This window comes from Melozone crissalis, unplaced genomic scaffold (assembly GCF_028551555.1).
Source record: "Melozone crissalis strain CALT ecotype California unplaced genomic scaffold, PUWL_Pcris_2 ptg000019l_1, whole genome shotgun sequence".
In the NCBI taxonomy this organism is placed as follows: Eukaryota; Metazoa; Chordata; class Aves; order Passeriformes; family Passerellidae; genus Melozone; species Melozone crissalis.
This window is the reverse complement of record NW_026535797.1, coordinates 13,072,243-13,091,111: the sequence shown is the minus strand read 5'-3', so window position 1 is coordinate 13,091,111 and position 18,869 is coordinate 13,072,243. Positions and strand designations below refer to the sequence as shown.

General features: G+C 45.8%; 1 protein-coding gene across 1 annotated transcript in view; it reads right to left on the bottom strand.

The window, feature by feature from the left end:
- Positions 1-3,259: 3,259 nt before the first annotated feature.
- Positions 3,260-18,869, bottom strand: part of ARL3 (ADP ribosylation factor like GTPase 3) — a 28,161-nt gene continuing 12,551 nt past the window's right edge. Inside the window, exons 4-6 of the mRNA XM_054276699.1 lie at positions 15,936-15,986; positions 13,929-14,114; positions 3,260-5,542 (exon numbers count right to left, since the gene is read on the bottom strand). Coding sequence (XP_054132674.1) covers positions 5,495-5,542; positions 13,929-14,114; positions 15,936-15,986 — 285 coding nt within the window. The 3' untranslated portion in view covers positions 3,260-5,494. The remainder of the gene's footprint in view (positions 5,543-13,928; positions 14,115-15,935; positions 15,987-18,869) is intronic.

Here is an 18,869-nt window from a genome sequence, read left to right as displayed (position 1 = left end):
GTTTCCAGCAAGCCTTTCACAGCATCTCCCAGCACGGGCACAGCCTGACCACAGCTTTAGAAGTTTTGCTTCCAATTGGTGCTGGGAAGGGAAATAAGTGAACAGATTGCAATAAAAAATCCAACAAGCCCAAATTCAGCCAACTGAGCCCAAAGCTGCCATTTCGGCAGAAGCCAATCACGAGGCTGCGGTGCGAGCTTGTTTCCACTTAAACAAAACAAAATAAAATGAAAAAAGCTTCAGCCAGCGCTTGGGTGGGTGCCCGGGTGGGTGGGCTGGAGCACGGCCGTGGCCATCAGTCCAGCTGCCCCGCTCCAACGTGTCCCAGCAGAGCACGGCCGGGCTGGGAATGCCAACGCGGCGAGAACACGGAGGCTGAAATATCCGGCTCTGCGGCCACAGAGCACTCCTCTGCTCCGATAAAGGCAGGCGTCCGGGGCTGCGAGGCCATAAACAGGGAAATACTGGTCAAAGAGGAACAAAAATCTCAGTGTTTTTTTCTCCTGCAGGCTGCAGATTATTATTTTCTTTTTTTCCTCCTCCCCATGCCCAATCCGCTCGGTTCCTTGTCCTTTCGGGAGCATTAAATTCATCATGCGGATGTAAAGTGGGGCTTGTGCAGGGAAGAGACCCGCGGCTCGCTCCAGCAGACGCACGCAAGGTCACACGCAGCCTCCCCATAAATTACTGCATCCCACCCCAAACAGCAGCAGGAGAGGGGAAGCGCAGCCATTCGGGGCCCGGGGGCCGCAGGGGCCGATACATAATGCTGTGACAAGTCAAACAACTCTCAGGGTGTTCACTTGCCAGAGAAATATTTTTCACATCCAATCCATTAGGCAAACAAGATGAAAAAGTATTTCCTACTTTGCTCAAAAAATACCAGGACTGAGTATAAAGCGTGCCTTAAAAAAAAGAGAAAAGAAGGTAAGTGTGACCATCTATAATGTTTTTTTTCCAGTGGCTCTGACAGCCTTCCAGGCATCCTGACTGTGACTGTGCAGGGAGGAACCTGATGCTTATAAGAGTTCTAACAGTTTCTTGCTTTTTGGCCCATCTGGGTGTTGCAGGAACAGTAATGAGTCAGATTAGTTGGAAAGCAACAGATTTGGTTCTCTCCCTCCTAACCCCCTCCCAACCTCATTTCACTGAACCAAACCCAAACAGTTTGCTGCTTTTCTTTTTCCCCTTCCCTTTTCCTGCCAGGTCAGTAGAGAACGTGCTTCACGACATGCTTTTTTTAACCTACAACAAAATTTTTGAAAAAAGAAGATCCTCCCAGAGTTTCCCTTTCTCTCTGGCTGACTTCTCTGATAGTTTTAGAATACTGTAAATCCAAAGGAAAAAGGCTTCTTCAACAGTTTTGATCACTTCTAGTACCAGCAACCATTTCTGGTGGTGTGACTGGAGCAATGGAAGAGCAGCTTTGTGACCTGACTGGAAGCTCCTTGGGAAGAGACAATCCTGGCAGAAGATGAACCTGCTGAAGAAAAAAGGATCACCCCCAAACACCAGTTGTCTTTCTACTAAATTTTAATTTATTTCCTTTTTTTTTTTTTTGACAAAGACATCTAAATTATACACTGAGTAACAACATGACCAGATACTGCAAATATCCCTTTTTGGTGAAATACAAAAAGGGAACATAAAAGAAAGAGCTTGCGTGGACCTGGCCGGCCCAGGGAATGCAACAGCCGCCATCTTTTGCTTTTGGAGAAGAGTGAGCATGTTGGAGTGGGCTGGTCTCATCCCAGTACACTTCACAAAAAGAGTCTGGTGACCAGTTATAGTTTTGACAGAGAGACAAGTCATTAATCTGCAAGAAACATCATAGGTAGTGGGCAAATGGGAGAAGGTTGCAAGAGGCTTTGGCAAGCACTCTCCCAGGGCAGGAGAGACATTCTCCAGCAAAGCTGCAGTGGGGGACACGGCCACAGCTTGGGGAGGACACGAGTCCCCACACCCCACTCACATCAGAGCAGGGGCTTGGACTCAGGTTTTCTTACATGCCCTTGGAGAATTTCACTTCTCCGGCGCCTCTCCCCTCCAGGGAACGAACAGGGCAGGAGCAGGAGAGGCTTCTTTCATCTATCGCAAAGGTAGAACCAGATTTAATGATGTGAAAGTGAAGCACGGGAAGGGAATTAACCCCTGTGACAAACGTCCCGAGGTCTGCCTGTCATTCGGAGCCTTTAAATCATGGCTGGGTTTCTTCCTACCACAGGGGCTCAGCTCAGCCGCGGGTCACCACGGCGGGAGGGGTTTCACGGGCCGTGTTACGCGGGAGGTCAGGAAACAGGAACACAACGGTCCCTCCTGGCTAAAAAATTCAGGAATTGATGGGACGTGTGGCAGAGCTGCCCCCATAGCAAGGAGCCGCCTGGTTCCCCCCGCCTCAGTTTAAAGGAGGGCGAAGCTGACAGCGCTGGAAGGACGGAGCCCTGCGGCAGGGCAGGGCTGAGGGCTGGCAGAGGGGCAGCGGCTGCATTGATCGCTGGCAGGCGTTTCTGGCTGGCCCCAGACACTTGTCCAGGTGGTTTTCAGCCAGGTGATGCCCAGGGCAGGGAGCCCTGCAGAGGCCATAGCAGACGTAAATACATTCAGATAAGGAGGAGCAAGTGAACAGAACCTCAAATTCTTACACATTTTCACCAGGTTGCACAGAGAAACATTTAGAATACAACAAACATTTACAGCCATCACTGTAGGATGATATACTTAAGACATGGTCATTTTAACCCCCCACCTCCATCCTCCCAGCACAGCTCACTCTATCACGGTCTTCCTCTCTTACCACCTAGCATGGGAAAACCAAATTAACTACTGGGTTACAGGTGACACTCTGGCAGGTACAGATGCAAGCAGCCAATACGTGTGGCTACAAGTAAACATAATGAATGAGCCAGCAAATGTTTCTGGATCCTGAGTTCAATAAGGCAATTTTTCCTTCCCAACTAAAGTGTTAGGAAAATTACTACATATTTATTTTACACATATTTCCAAGTTTAAGCAACATGAGACTTTAAAAAACCACATTACCCTCCTAGATTCTTTTCAGCCCCAGGAAGCCAACTGTGGAACTGGTGCAGTGTCACAGACTAAGTTTGCCACTGCTAAAAGAGTAGGGAGCAGGAAAGCACCAACTCAAGTCCCCTGCAAGCGTGAAAGATCAATGCCTGAGCTCCAAAGGATGCTCTGCCCTGTCCTGCCTGGGCCAGAGAGATACCCGAGCATTTCCCTCTGCATCTGGTAAGCAATGTGTGCAAATCCAAAGCTTGGGGACTATCTGTCACAAAGCTCTGCCACCCAGCCAGCACAAGCCTGCCCACAGGAAAGGGCTGTAATTCTTTACATTGCTTGCATCAGGCAAATGCATTATTTGCAAGGAAAAGGTGATGCTGGGATGAATTTCTCCTCCTTGGACTGACTCAGGAACATGCCATACTCAAATTTGCAGCGTTCCCGATAAGCCTGCACAGTTGGGGAGTTACCGAGCAAGCTGCATTTAAATGAACATCTCATCTTATGACTCCTTACTCAATCCATGCAAAGCCGAAGCTGTGTCACTTTGTCATTAGCGATTGCTTAACAGCTCACTTGAGCCCGCTCTTCCCCCCCACCCCACTCCCCGGTCGTCTGATTTTTAAAGCAAGGCTCTGCTACTCCGGCATGCGTGTCCTGCCTCCCTGCTGGAGACAGATGTACTCGGAGGGTGCTGACTCACGGACACAGGCAGATTAAAGTTGGATTGCTAAAGCAGTTGCTGTCCCAGCTGTCCCTGTGCCCCCAGCCACAGCAAAGACAGCTGAACTACACACGGATCATCCCTGAACTGCTACTGTACATCCTGATGTATGGGGGGACCTGGAATGTGCCCCAGATGATTTTAATATGCCAGGCTGTAACACAGAGACAGCCATGGGCTGCTTCACGTACAGTGCAGATGTTTGTGCCGTGAGGTGGAGATGTCCAGGGGAAGGGAGGAGAAAAGAGCTGGGAGCTCCAGGGGTGTCAGCCGTCTGCCTGGGTCCATGAGTCAACTCGCTGAGGCGTGGTAAAGCCACATGCTTTAGTACATGCAGCTCTCCCATCCTGCGCCACCGTCCGTCTCCAGGAGGTGGAAGGGGTAATGCAGTCCCCAGTCAATCTCTGGCCTTTCGCAGGCAGGCAGCAAACAAAGCTGGCAAGCAGGGCAGTGGGATTATTCTACCATCTGTGCATTAGAAACTGGCCCAGGAGTCACCAAACTCGCTTCATGCAGGACATGGCTACTTCGGCGTGCTAATCGCTCCCGCTCCCCTGTCAGTGTGGGGCTAGATTTGAATTGGGGAGGAGGAGGTGGAAATCACATTCTCTTTCCCATTTCAGCAACTGTGTCCTTTTAAAGGGAAGCCGGCCTGGGGAAGAATGAACGCTCGTTTTACAGAGCACTTCCCATCTGCTGTTCACCAGGATCCTCACCCTCCACCCGGGCAATCCACAGCCAGCACCAGGCTGGGGCACCTCCGGCATTGGACAGCCAGCCTGCTGTGGGGCAGTCCCCCAAGGCCCTGCAAGAGCCAGGCAAGGCATGCTGAGTTGGTGGGGTAGGAGAATACATTTTGCACATTTCAAAGAAGGAAACCTGGGACCTGATATCTCATTCTAGAAAGTAATCATGGACTTAATTGCATTTTCCTGTAGAGTTGCCTTAACATCAAGGGAAAATCAACAGGGATTGTTCAACATCAAGACTAATCTCACATATGGAACTTATTGAACGGAGGAGCAACATTTTTGCTGGCTCAAGGTGAAATGTTGGGCTAAACTCTCCTTCAGCTGCGAGAAAAGCCCTAGGCACGCTCATCCTGCATTATTCCAACTGCAAAGAGCTTCAATTATACACATATAACCCTTCTCTCCCTTCTACAGCGGTGTCGCAATGCAACAGTGCCTCGTTATCATCAAACTCCTCTTTTATGGCTATAGGAATATGTGGAAGTCTTCTACCCTTGTTACACAAATGACTCCTTAGCAGCTTTATTTTAAGAAACTACCCACAATTGGTAACACAACTGCATTTTATCTGTCACTGAGGGGAAGCTGTGACTGATGCCGAGCGTGTCCTCAGCAACCGCGCCTATTAGGGCAGCTCCTATGCATCTAAGCCACTACAGTAACTCACCACTCCCTCTGCTCCACACTGAATCAGTCTTGCTTCTGCTTACAAACTTGCTTGCTAATCAGACATTTAATACTACTTATGCATAGGGAGGAAATATGTAATTCCTTTATTGGGATAAAAAAATTGATACTAAAGAGCAGGTCAAGTTCCAAATCCAGCAGTAGGTTTAAACCAACACTGTTCCCTTTTTTCTCTCTTTTTTTTTTTTTCTTTTAACAGCTGTAGCTGTGCACAGATGGAAAAACATTTGGTCAGAAAGCAGCAAATTAGTGTTTTCAGGCTAGAATTCTGCTCCCACCGCTCCTCCATTTCCATGCAGCTCAGAACGCTTTACTTCTTCTTAGTACTGACATTTTTGCACACCCAGTTCATGCCGTCCTTCAGACAGAGAAAGGTAACGTTAGTCAAGCGACAGGAGGAGGAATCCCCCAAGCCTACCCCACCACCATTCTGCAAGCATCATGTTCTGCCTCCTCATTGACCCCCTGCCTGCCCTTCTGTCCCCAAAACCATTGTAGGTTAAAAAAATAAGTGCTTCCTTGCTTGGTAGATGTTGTCACACAGAGGTCATTAAATCTTTCATCTGACCATAAAAAAGTATCATCATCTCATCACATCACTATGTTTAGGTCCTACGAGGAAGGATCACTTTGCAGTCAAGGTACGTCAGTGGCAGATGAAGACCCTGTTCCAGGTTTGGCTACAGATGATTTGTGTAATCTTGAGCAAGTCATCTTATCTTTGAGACTGGATTTTAGGAGACTGTTACACAGTCAGCCCCCTGTTAAGAAAACAGGTCTAATTCTCTGTTCATCTGCAAGCCTTGAAATCCAGATTCATGAAAGTCACTGCAATAACCAGACCTGGACCCTGCTCCCTGTTCCTCAGGGACCCCACAGAAAATGGGCCCTCAGTGATCCCACAGGGGTTCAGTAAGAAGCTCTGTGGTCCTGTTTTAAGAGGCTGATATACTCCTTAAGGTATCTCTGTAAAAATGTGTGGGTGACCTCTCTGGCCAGAGCAAGCAGGACAGCAACACTTGTGCTGTGAATACCCAATTTGTGAATTTATTGCTGAGATCCCAGAATGGGATATGCTATTGAAAGCCAAAGCTTCATCTGCTCCTGTCACTTATCTGTTAGGAGACGTGCCCAATGGAGTGCAAGATGCACAGTCTCCTCATATTTGTGTCCCATCAAATCCCTTACCTCTGTCCTGTCTATGAGGTACCTCTGCAGATAGGGAGGCTGAAGGCAAAAGGTAGGGTTTTGGGGATGAGAGAGGAACACCACATCTTTGTGTGGAAGTCAGGCAAATATCACCTCAGAGTTCAGAGTGGGGGGATTTCACTGTATTATGTTCAGTGGTCATTTTTGTATCATTACCACAACAACCTCAGTTAGACCCTAAGAAAGGTCAGAGCTTTTGAGCAAACGTCACTGGTATCCCTACGGTAGCAGTGTTGCTGATTTCCTATTCCCTTGTTCCCAGAGTGCCAAAAGGCTGCCAAGGAGCTCAGCTTCTCCAAGGACAGGCAGCCCAAGGTAGAGTACAGCAGGCCCTTTGCGTGAGCTGACACTCACTGCTGCGCCTCTATGCTGTCCCTCAGCCACAAAGGTGGTGGCCATGTCAGAGGGGAGCTAAAGAGTTAAGAGAGAAGAGAGGGAGTCCTCAGGGCTTAATCAGAAGCAGAGAGGTTCTCACTTGAAAATACCAATTCACCTTGATAACTGCGCTATGTGACACTTCTTATCTGAAGGGGAGCAGCAACTTTTGAAATCAGCCCTTGTTGCTGTGTTAAATAAAGAATAAGTGAGCCCAGTTTGTGCTGGGGTGCATGAGGCCCTACACTAATAACACTTCTAACTCTAACCTTGGGGAGGGTTGGTGTCTTCAGTTTCATTTATTTATCTCCCCAGCAGAGATCAGTGTAAAACAAATTGTCTGAAATCCTCTGAGCAAATGGGAAAAGATGAGAGGTAGATTCATTTTAAGGCCCGGTAGCTTTGTGTCTTCCCCTTTCAATAACACTGATAACCTAGGTGTAAAACATGTAATGCCTTAAGCAATCAATAGCATGGTTTAAAGCTTATCACTTTAGAGAGAGAGGGAGCGAGTGATTCCCAGCATGAGGAATGCCAGGGCTTAACAATGGGGCTGGAAGGAGAGGTGTCAAGCCTTTAACTTCATTGTGTGCTTTAGAAATCTGCATGATTGCCTGCAAAGAGTAAAAATAAATAAATAACTAAAAATGCTCTCACAATGATTTCAGCTTCCCCTGCCTTGGAAGCAATAATCACATTTGCACACATCATGGCATACAAGGCAAGCAGAGCTCCTCATTCATTTTGAATGTAGGTTTATTTGCTGAACCAGAACAGCTGAGACAGCTTAAAGTAATAAATATCAGCTGACACCCTCTGCTATTCAGCACAGTAATCCCAGAAACAATACATCACTGCAAAACAACAAACACGCATCCTATCTTCTACCTAATCTGACCACAACCTGAATTCACAGTGATTAAAACACTGCCTGCTGCCATTGGGGAGCTGGGCAAGGAGAAAGGCAGACCATTGCAGCACCAGCGCAGCGAGGGTCATAAAGCAGAGTTTATGATGGGATTTACCATGGCTGGGAGCCTGGCTGCATGAAGCATTTAACGAGGGCAAGAGAATGACATAGCAAAATGCAAGAGGAAAGGTGAACTCCAAACACGCTTGAAATACGTAAGTAGGTCACCAAACTTTTAAAGCAGAAATAGATTTTAAAAACTCTCTTCTGGCATGAGTTAATTGACAGGAAAAAATCACATTTAATTGTAAATATCCCCCTGCCTGACAGTGATAAAGGGAAAATTAACATGTTCAGCTGTATCAGAAAGGTGTATGTGAGATGCGTTCCTCGGCTACGTCTGCAGCTTCTGGTGCAACTTTTTTTTTTGAAGGGGGGTGTTGTTCTGCAGTGTCCCCAGATGCTTTGGAGAATACCAAATGCAATGGAAAGCAAAAAAACCTAAAAGGTACATTTGCAGTTTTTCTACCTATGGTGTGAAGCAGCACAGAGCATTGGTAAGATAAAGAAATCCAGGGAAGCTGCTACAAATACAAAGAGCTGCTATAGGAAAGGCATATGGGAAGGAGGAAACAGTGCTTGAAAGAGTCAAGTCCTCAAGGAGTCAACTGTTGTCATCCTTTGTCCCTGCACACTCTGTCCCTATATCTGCATGTTTAAAAGATGGTTCTGTGAAGAAAGTATAATCCCTACAGTAACATTTAGATCTTGATAGATGTCCTTGTGCTGCTTTGTTGAGACACAGAAACATTGGCAGGTACTCTGAGGACTGAGGCGGATACAATATTAGTATTCCAGCCTCAAGTCAACCCTGGGAAAACTTAGCCAGGGAAAGATTTCAGATCTTACAGCTTTGCCTCTCTTAGCTCCTTAACAAGCAGCTAGTAAACTTTACCAAAGCAAAGAGAGAGAACCCCAGGGAAGAGGATAACGCTCCTTGCAGAGAAATGCTGCTCACAAAACCCCGCCTTGCTGCAGTCCCATCTGCTATTGTACCAAGGGAGCTGTACTCCAAGGCCCTTTGGGAAAGTACTGGTAGAGCCTTCCCTGGGAGAAATAAAAAGTCCTGCTTAAGATTAGCCCACTGCTTGCTTATTCTCTGCATTATCAGCTTTGTGGCTATGGGAGTGAAGTAATCTGACTTCAAACACAGCGAACAAGTCCTTTCCACCCCATAAAAAGCCTCACGATTTCTGCTCCCCTGCAAGCCTGGGATCAGGCAAGGCCACAAACTTGTGACCCCTAATGTGACCTTAAGGACAGAAAAGCTTAATCCTTTCATGTAATCCTCTGTCTGCCATAACAAATTGGGTCAGGCAAGTGCAAAATTTTCAATCTCTAGCATTTTTGGTATGCGTTATTTTAACTGTCACTTTCTTCTCCCTCTGCACAGCCAGGGCTGTGCCTTCATTATCTGTCATTTCCTTGCACCTCTGGTGATCATACAGGCTGGCTCCTGCCAGTACATTATCCATTGGGTTTTGCCTGGGTGAAAGCTTATTTTCTTGTCCTCTGAGACCTTGTATCCCTGTAGACTCCCTCCTTACCCTACTTAAAAATCAGAAGACACTGCCTTGTAATCTGGAAACATGGTTGCTTTTCCTCAACATGCACAGGCTCTGCCTGCTCCAGGAGAGCTGCAGTCATCAACACTGGTTTTAAATCATATTTACAAATAGCTCCAGAACCTTGTTAAGATGTGGGAGATCCCCATCCAGCCTTTCCTGGCTAAGACTAAACCTAAGCTCTGCAGATACCTCATTGGTATGTGGTATCCGCCAGGGATGGTCCTGCTCTAAATCTTGCCCTTATGAAAGTGTTGAACTGCAGCACAGACATAACTTAGGTCTTGGGCTTCATTCTCAACTAGGTTGAAACAGCCAGGGAAGATACAGAGGCTCAGCCTTCCCCACAATCCTTTGGGCCAGATGGGCTCTGGCATAAATTGGAAAAGTTTAGTGGCTACTCTCAGTTTCACTGGCTTTTAATGGTCTCCAGAGGGTCATTATGTTTGGGAGACTCTGGACACAATACACTGCATCATCATTCTGGAGGACAGTTCCTCAGGGCAGGCTGAACTCCTGCTGCCTTGATTGGAGAATCTTGCTTCAGATTGGAGAATCTTGCTTCAAAGAAAAAAGCTACAGAGCACACATCAGTCCCAAGCCTTGAGTCATATTTAATATCACACCCTGGCCCCTAAATAACACCTCAGCAAGAGAGGAGGCAGCAAAGCAGAAGGGTTCTGTTTGCTTTCACACCAACCCTGGCTGGCCAGGGTGGAATGTACACAGCTTTTATACACCAAGGGCTACAATTTGAGACCTGGTCACAAATACCCCAAGAGAGCCTACATGGCACCAGAGTCACTGTGAGGCAATAGTTCCCTTATGTTCCTCTGCTGTCATCAGTAATCACCTCCCTCACTCGCTGAGGTTGCAGTGTAGGCTGGTCAGTACCCTGTTCCAGAAGAAGAGCCCAGATGGCTGTGGCAAGGAGAAAAGGCTTTCCTGCTTTTTATCTGGGGCTGAGGATAAGAACAGACCCAAGAAGACACTTTGCTTGAAAAAGCCTCGATGGCACCATGAAGTCTGATTAACAAGACAAGGGCTGCCCACAGTTCCAGTCGGGAGGTAATGAAGTCTTCAGCTGGCATAAGAGAGGCTGCCAGCTGGCATCCAGAGACACTACATGGAGTTTCCAGTTAACCCAGTCACCTCTCTTCTGAGCCTGCTCAGGACACTGCTAGGCCCCTTTTCCAGAGTCCCTAATGGTTAATTTTAAAAGAGAAGATGACTATATGGATTCCCCCCTTAATTAACAGTTTTATTAAATAACCCATTTCAAATAATAGTTAAATTCTCTAAATTTATATCATTCTATTAACCATAATCTAATCTCATTAACCTTGAAATCCCCAGTCTTAACTACCCAGTTCTATACACAATGGTGCTAGCTGCTAAACTAATTAAATGACCTTCAAACTATTTCTCCTTCATGTATCAGCATTATTTATCTTTGCTCATTGCTCTTCCTTCAAGCTATCACAAACATCTTCCCATATGAACTCTGTTTCTGCATGTGCTTAGTACAAGATTTGCCACCATTCTTCCTTGAAAGATCTGTCAGTAATGTCTCTAATTCTACTCCAGCTAATCAAACTCCAGCTAATCCATTCCATCACCTGCAATGGTTGGTGTGCTCATTCCTTGGCTTTCATTCTGAACACCTGATGCTTCCCCAACTCCATGTATTTTGCTGCCACTCATTGTCATTTCTCAACAAAGTCCTTAAAGCGGTGACCTGAGATTTAACCACATATGGAGAGCTCCTGTTCTGAGCCTCTGGTACCTGTGGCCCTGGTGTACCACAATCCTCAAAAACATCTTTCCTAATCTCACTCTTTAAACAAGTTTTTTGATTCTCCTAAAGTTTGACCTCTCCTTCACATCCCAGGACTGAAGACACCGTTTTTTCCTAGGCTGATCTGGGTTTAGTTTAAAAGCCATGTCCCCAAACACTTTGTTCCATTTGCAAGGAAAGGGAGTGCTTGACATTCTTGCTGTCTGATTTGACAGAGCTGAAGTTACGACTGAAGAGAAAAGTAGGGGCTCTTCTTCTGTAAGCTATACAGAGCTTGCGACTTTCCTGACTTTTCTGCAATAATCATTTATGGAATAAGCTGAAGTATTTAGGGCAATGAGACTGACTACAACAAAGTGGGATGTTATCTATCCTGCATCTAAACTAATTTGTCTAGATAAGCATGATGAACAAAATATATAGGCCTGCAAATACTTTTATTTAGTTCTGGTCTTCTGCTTTCTGGAAGTGAATGCAGAAGCAGATTTCATTTCCCTGGTAGAGGGTATTGGACTGAGTATTTGCACTACTGGATGATTAGGGATGTGCTGTGCTTCAGGGAGGAGGCACAGTAAGAAGGTGCTGTCAGTGGAGAAGTGTGCAGCCCACTCCAGAGACCCCACAAATCTGCCTGAGAAGGAAGCACATTTCAAAGCTCAAGAACAGAAAGTGACACTTTGTATCATTTACTTTTTCCACATCCAACACACATCTCTGAATTTCATCTGTCTCTTTACTGCCCCTTTGCAGCTGGAGAGCTCCCTTGGACTTCCATAACCTAGAGAAGGGCCTGAAGGGGTAGGAAGGCAACTATGTTTGCCTGAAACCCTGTCAACGGCAGCCTTGTTTTCCTGGTCAGATTTCTTTGAACTGGAAATTTCAGAGCAGAGATTAGAGCTGAAGCCCTTTACAACATTGGCTACAACATAGCTGAATTTGTAGCTTAGCTAACTACAGGCCCAGGCCAGCATCCTCTTTCTGGATGCCAGGGGAAAGACCATGTAGGAACAGGATCTGCCTTACTTTCTTTGCTCCCAGTTCATGGCCCAAGCTATTCCTCAGTCAAAAGCTGCCTCCAGATCTTACTGATCAGCCATTGCCTGCACATCCCTTCTTCAGAAATTCATTTAAGTATTTTTCTGATACTGTTTTTTTTCTGATACCTTTGGTCTCCCCAACATCCTGCGCCAATGAGATCCAGAATTTAATTATGCCACTTGCAAAGAAGCACTTATTTTTATTTCTTTTAAACCATTTTCTGATTATTTCATCAGGAACGCTCTTCCTCTAGCAGTGTAAAAATAGCATACAGTCTATCTGACATTTTTATACCTTATTTTATAAATCCTGAAGATGTTCCCACTCTCTGTCCTCTCTCTTACAAACTGCTAGTCCTAATTTATTTATTATCCCTGTATACAGATGCCACTCTGTGTTACTGATCATTCCTGAGAGAGGATCCTCAAATCTGTCCTAATTCTAAGCAGATATGTGGAGTGTATTTTTTTCTGATTAGGGTAGTTAAAAGCCTAGAAGAGGTTACCTAGAGAGGATATGGAATTTACATGCTTAGATATATTGACTGGACAAGACTCTCAGCAACCTCCTCTAGACACACAGCTATCCCTGCTTTAAACATGAAGTTGGTCTGAAGATCTTCTGAAGACCCTTCTGCCTAATTTTTTGTTGGACTTTATGATTCTACTATTACTACTAAAACCTTTTTAAATGTGGCAGAGACAGAATTTGAGGTCATATCCAAGGTATGGACTCACAATGACTTTAACCTGCTAGAAAAGATGTTTCTTCTTTGCTTTCTTGTAATTGTCCAGTGTTTGAATTTTCCTCTCTGGCCTTTGATGAGCTCTGTTCCCAAGGCTCTGCTTCTGAGTAATGGCAGCTAATTTTGAGTCCATCATCATATAATTAGGATTGTTGTTTCTCGTGTGCATTATTTTGCCCTTGTCAACACTGAATTTCATCTGCCATTTTACTGCCCACTCAGCATGGAGGGCTGCTTCTGTGACTCTTCATACTCAGCTTGAGATCTCACTATTCTGAACTGCTCTGTAGCATCTGCAAATAAGGTTTTACTGAAACTGCAGTGAAGATAAATGTCTTCACCATTCTGTTTCTTTAAATATCAGTGAAGGGAGTACTCAGATTTCGAGCTCTGCAAATACCTCATTAATTCAGGAAAACCTAAGAGTGAAATAAACAAACCTAGGTCCCATTTACATTACAAAGAACTACTATACCGCAGGAACTGACTACAGCACAGGAGCCCAAGACACAACTATTACAGTTCAGCACAGGGACACAGTGCAGACCCCTCGGTGTGTTTTTGCTGCCCCACATGCTGACATTAGAAGTGGTTGTTGCTCCATGTGCGACTCTAGCATTTCTCTGGATGAGAAAAATTGATCAGTTTTTCTCCCTGGTGCCTGGGTTTAGTAAAATGCCAAATGACATCAGTAGCAAAGGTAAATCAGATTTCTGGAGTGCACACTCGTACCAGTCAAAGGGTTAATAGTAAAAGACAATTTGTTTTGTGAGAATGATTAACCTGACAGCAGTCTCTTTAAAAGAAATCAATGTCTTCATCTGGGCCAGCTAAAGGCTCCTGGGTGGGGAGGCAATTGCTCTCCCCTTTACCAGGGGAGAGAGCCCCAGGGCCCCCAGCTCTCCCTTCCCTTTGCGCAGGACCCAAGACACGCACCCCCCGCATTTTGCACTGCAAGGCTTTGGCTGTGCTGACCCCACCCTGCAGATCAGCAGTCTCTTACAGATGGCCTGCTGGCACAGCAAGCCTTCTGCAGAGCCTCACCTGTACTCCCTCTCCTGAAAGAGCTGAACAAGACTGGATCTGCCAGACTCTGTCCCGGATTGTGTGCAGGTTCAGTCCCTCGGCAATCTCCGAAGCAGGGGCAGCCGTCAGCAAATCCTGCTTGTTGGCAAATATGAGCACGGGGACTCCACTAAGCTTTTCTTCATCCAAAAGCTCAGCCAGCTCCTGTATCATTTACAAGGGAGTGGGGTGGGGGGAAGATGGTGAGAGGGAAGGGAAGAAAATCTTCAACCACCAATGCTTGTCTCTAATTAGAAATATATTTAGGGCAAATGCTAGAAGAGTGTGTTCCAGTGAAACCTAGATCTTATTATAAGAGAGCAAAAATGTATACAATCATCTCAGCCCAAGGTTCAAAAGCTATTTCTTCCAATTGCAGGTTAGAAAAATCTTAATTTTGGTCTGAAATTAGCAGTTGCCTTAAAGGCTACAACACCATGTTTTACCAGTCTCTGATCCCAGGAGAGCAAAAAACAACAAGTACATTGGCAGTATGAGGAATCTGTCTCAAGTTATTGCCTGACTGACCTGATTTGTACCTGAGCAACCATTCACACTGGCCCTGGTATCTTTGCTCATCATGAGTTTCAAGGGGTTGTTCGAAGTTTTAATCACTACAATTTAAATAGGAGAGGACTTCCCAACCCCCACCTCCCCCAAAATGGAAATCTCCCTCCCACAGGAAAGTGCTGATAATTTTGAAGGCATTGATTAGCTGAAGACAAGCTAGATGAGCCTTAATAGTTGAATTTTGGTCATGTCTAGGTTGTGCAATGGTCTCATGTGAAAACGGCACTCAGTTTCAAGTCGCTTCCCTATGGGAACATATGACAAACTCAGCAGAACATGAACCTGTAGGGACTGCTGGCATTGCAGACAGATGAGTATAGGAGATTTTTGTGGCCTCCTTATTTAGCTGGTAAGGTCTCATGCTCTCAGATAACATTCTAACATCTTTTATCCACTGAATAGAAACTTCGGGATTAAACAAGTGCAGTCAGGGAGATGCTAAACTGCAGTGGAAATACAACTCCATCTCCCCCAAAAGCAATGTTTGGTTTGGAGGCCAGGATGAGAGGATGGAGTTATAAACAGAATTGGCTGGGAAATTTTCAACAAAATAGGTCTTTCATCTGACACGGCTGATTTATTGAAACCAAAAGTGTTTGCGGAAATATGAGGAGGGGTTTCAGTTGGCTCCGCCTGACTCAGGCAAGTGATCTAAGCTGCTGCTTCCTTTCTATCTCTTTTGCCCAATGAATATTTAATTACTGATATAAAATGAAATTGCTCCAGCAGGGGAAAGATTCCCCCACCCCTAGAACAACCAACAGTTCTTCTGTTGGGGTATGTCCATGAGACTTGAGAGGCAAAAGATCAAGTATCTCCTTCAAATCAGGCAGAACAGAAGGCTTTAATCTACATCTCCCATTTCTGTGGGGTAAATCTATTGCCAGCTATTTTGGGACACTGTCACTTTCAGAATTTTACACAATGAAGTTTAAGTCCTATTTTTGTTCCAACCTAAAACAAAAAATGTTACAAAACATCAGAACTTTGTAAAACGGAAATCTTATTTTCTGGCTAGTATTAGTTAGATAGTTCTTAGCTTTTTTACAATTACGTCCAAAAGACAATCAAGTCAATATGATTTCCATTTCAGCTTCGTAAATAAGAAAATAGGATTCCTCAGGGTCCTGGTTTGGCAAGGTTTAAAGGACTTAGAGAAGTTTGTGCTTTCAGTAATAGGCTCCATTTGCTATTATTGTATAACTTTAATGAACACTGTTCTATTTAAACAGAATTAGGCTACCTATTTTCCTTGTTTCACATCTACCAAAATAATCTGTATTGATGTTGAAAGGCAAGTCTCTTGAAATGCAAATTTCCTTCATAAACAACAAAATCTTCTTCCTAACTTTTGTGAGCAAGGGGCACTCAGAAGCACTGAGTTACTTCAAAGGAAGCTGGGCTTAAGTAACTTACCTGACCTGTTTCTTCAAACCTCTTCCTATCTGCACTGTCAATGACATAGATCTGAAAAAAGAAATGACAAGAAAAGTTACTCTTCCACAGCAGCATGTGCTTAAGTGAGTTTACACTTTTGGGCACAAAGATCCTTGCTATTATTTGCAGCAAATGTTGACAAAACTTCATGATGTTCTGAAAGGAGAGGAACCACCTCTTTTAATGCCAGAGGAGTGGACAACCATGTGGGTAGAATCAGAAAGGAGCTGGCAGAAGCACTGGGATGCTGTCACCATCACCACAGCATATATTATCTGAAGAGAACGGGAGATTGATGGTATTGTTCCAAACTTATTGTTACAAGCTGAAGCTGACCTTAGGAGGGCAAAACCTGGGGAGCCAGACATGGCCTTTCACCCCAGCAAAGTATACAAACACTGGCCTGGTGTGACTGTGCCGTGCTGCTCTCTAGCATCACCTCCTTAATAAGCCACCAAGGCACACAATGGCACTCAGGGGACACATGAATGTGTTGGGGACATTGAGTTTGTCTCCATCAGGCAATCCTACTGTAGCCTCTTGGAGAGGGTGGTTGGGTATGAAGGCTGGATTCAGCCTGCAAGACTCCATCTTCAGTTGCCATCTAAAAAAATGGGGAACCTCAGTACAACATGCAGGCAAGAATAGACTGGTATCCCTTTTTCATTGCTTGATACATGAAGGTTTTTGAAGAAGGATGCTGGGATAGCAGACAGGCATGGGACTGGTGACAAATACTGAGCATTTTGCTTCCAGTTGCTGCCATTCCCCATCAGTAGTGATTGAAGCTGCTAGCATGTCATCTGCATGCACTTTGGTGGCTTACAGGGAGCAAGTGTCAGCCTGGTTTCCAGGGAATAGATGAGCACAGCACCCTGCCATCAAGATAAATGGCATCCTTGCAGGCAGTCTCAGCATAAGACTCCATGCTTCTAGGATGATTTCGATCAAATAGTAGGAGGAGGGAAGATCTCTAGCAGCAATATCTATTAAACTATAGGCACTCTCTTAATGAGCGGCATTTGAGTTGTTTGAAATGGGACCAAACACGCAGCAGGAAAATCTGTATGCAAGGCCTGAGGAGGTAACCCAGCAACCTCCCAGCCGCTGTGCAGATCACTGGGGGGCTGATGTGCACTGACAGGGGCTGGGGGAGCGGCAGGGCTGGACGCAGCTGCGTTGGGATGCGTCAGCAGAGCACGCACCCGCTGCCACGTGATGGGGACCAGCCCGTGGGCATGACACACGGGCCTCTCCCTGCAGGGTGATCCCCAGCACGTGCACCAATACTGCATCAGCTACACACGGCCTCCCCGCCCCTACCAGGCATCCACCCTTGTGCATCCCGTGTAGGGTAGGAAACACAGAGCAAAAGAAAGGCAGAAGCTGCAGGGCTGGCAGTTGTGTTCTGGGGTGAGACTGGACTGTCATCTGTCCTCCCTCTGGCCATCTCTGGGGAAGTCCACAACACATTAATGCAATGGTCGAGTGCTGCTTGTGAGCTGAAAGGCAGCACCTTCCATATTGCAGTGCTTCTCTAACTGGGAAGGAATGGCTCTGGGTCCCATTCAGCCAGGCTTTCCCTTGCACTGCTCATTCCTCACTAGGGAGCTGTTTTGCAAGATGAGAACTAGATACAACAGTGCTTGGGGCAAAAGCCACAAAAGCACAGCACAGAGAAAGCAAAGTATGTGCCGAGTGCCTACTTCCAAACCAGCAAGCACTGTGCCAAATAGCTGCAGGTGCCTGTCTGAATATGCAATCAGCCAGATATCCACACCTTATTTGCCTGCGTTAAGCTTCCAAATATCACAGGTGTGTGATGCAAGACCAAGCTCTCATTCAAAGGCACCTGCATGGATTTGAATTTGTAATTACTTCCTGCTTTTTAATACTCTTTGGAGGGTCCTTTCTGTTTTATGCAATGCAGTTTAGGGGAAGAGAGAAGCAGGGGGTCCTGGGAACTGTAGTGTATCTCATGTCCAACCTCCTTTTATGGCCAAGGCCACACAAGAGCTGTTTTTGCCTGTGGGGCTTGGTAACATAGTTTACCAATTGGAACACCATGCCGGAGAATGGAGATTTGAGAAAGAAATTCCTGTAAAGCTGGGTACCTCCTTTGAGAAACAAGCCAAAACACAGCCTGGAATAAATGGGTTGGGCAGAAATTGCAAGTGGTGGGACTAGATGAAGAAATAGCAGGAGGGATAAATTGGCTCAATTTATAAATGCACAATCTGCACCAGGTTTGTCAGAGGGTAAAATTACTGGCTAAAACAGGGGTAAGGACTGGCAGAAGACAGAGCATGCCATCAGCATACATGTGATCCCAGTTTTGGTGTGTATTGAATAGCAAAGCACTGCCCCAACATGCCAACATCTCCCAGTTTGGGACTGGGTGTCAGCATGAAGTGCAGCTAGGGGAACTCAAGTCCATTGGTGCACCAGTTATTTCTCTGAATTCACACTGCTGCTTCCCCCAAACTGATTCTGCTTCTATCCACTCATTTTCTTAGTCATATGAAGAGTTTGGTTTTTTTTTTCTGTACATTGCTTTAACTGGGGTGAGAGAGGGGCAGGGAAAACAACTGCTTTCATCTCCTTCAGTCTTCAAATTCACCTTTATTTCTGCACCTCCACTAGGAAGGGTGGAAGGCAACAGGCCAGTGTAGTTTATTGTCTTTGCCAGCAGAGTCTTCCAGATACTGTTTTGTCATTGCACAGCCTCGGCATCCTGAGCACCTGCCACAGCAGGCAGAGATCCCAATGCTGCTGCTTTGCAGGGCTGACCTTGATCTGCACACTTATTGCCTCCCCACCACCTACAGCGCTAGAGCCTGGGCCAAATCAAGGCACAGTAGCCTCACAGCCACACCATCTCTGTCCTCAACAGCCACAGAGGAGCATAGTGTG